Here is a 348-nt window from a genome sequence, read left to right as displayed (position 1 = left end):
CCATGCCTAACCCCCCACCGCTGGCTTCTGTCCATTTCATACCTACCACTCCTACTTGTGGATCAGGGAGGGGAGAACGGAAGTACTTATATATTGTTATTTTCTTTCTTTTTTTCTCTTAAGGTTTGGACTAAGAGGCAAGGGCTTACATCTGGTCGTACCTTCATCTCCAGCTCTCTCATCTTGTTGTTCAACATGATGCTCTTGCGCGTAATCTTCTCTCCCGGCCGGTTAATGCGCAGGACCCACGGTAACCACTGGAGAAACACGCTTTTCACCTGTTGTCAGGAGGAGAAGAGAGGGAAGAACAAGCAGGTTAGTGTTGGAAATCTGTGGGCAGAACCTTCA

At 48.0% G+C, this 348-nt stretch overlaps 1 protein-coding gene across 1 annotated transcript in view; it reads right to left on the bottom strand.

Annotated features, from left to right (window-relative positions):
- LOC119593500 (neuronal acetylcholine receptor subunit alpha-7-like) overlaps positions 1 to 348 on the bottom strand; it is a 113,209-nt gene that overhangs the window by 33,206 nt on the left and 79,655 nt on the right. Inside the window, exon 7 of the mRNA XM_037942450.1 lies at positions 162 to 278. Coding sequence (XP_037798378.1) covers positions 162 to 278 — 117 coding nt within the window. The remainder of the gene's footprint in view (positions 1 to 161; positions 279 to 348) is intronic.

This window comes from Penaeus monodon, chromosome 32 (genome assembly GCF_015228065.2).
Source record: "Penaeus monodon isolate SGIC_2016 chromosome 32, NSTDA_Pmon_1, whole genome shotgun sequence".
NCBI classification, from domain to species: Eukaryota; Metazoa; Arthropoda; class Malacostraca; order Decapoda; family Penaeidae; genus Penaeus; species Penaeus monodon.
Note: the sequence above shows the minus strand (reverse complement) of the source record. Positions and strands in the feature narration are given on the sequence as shown.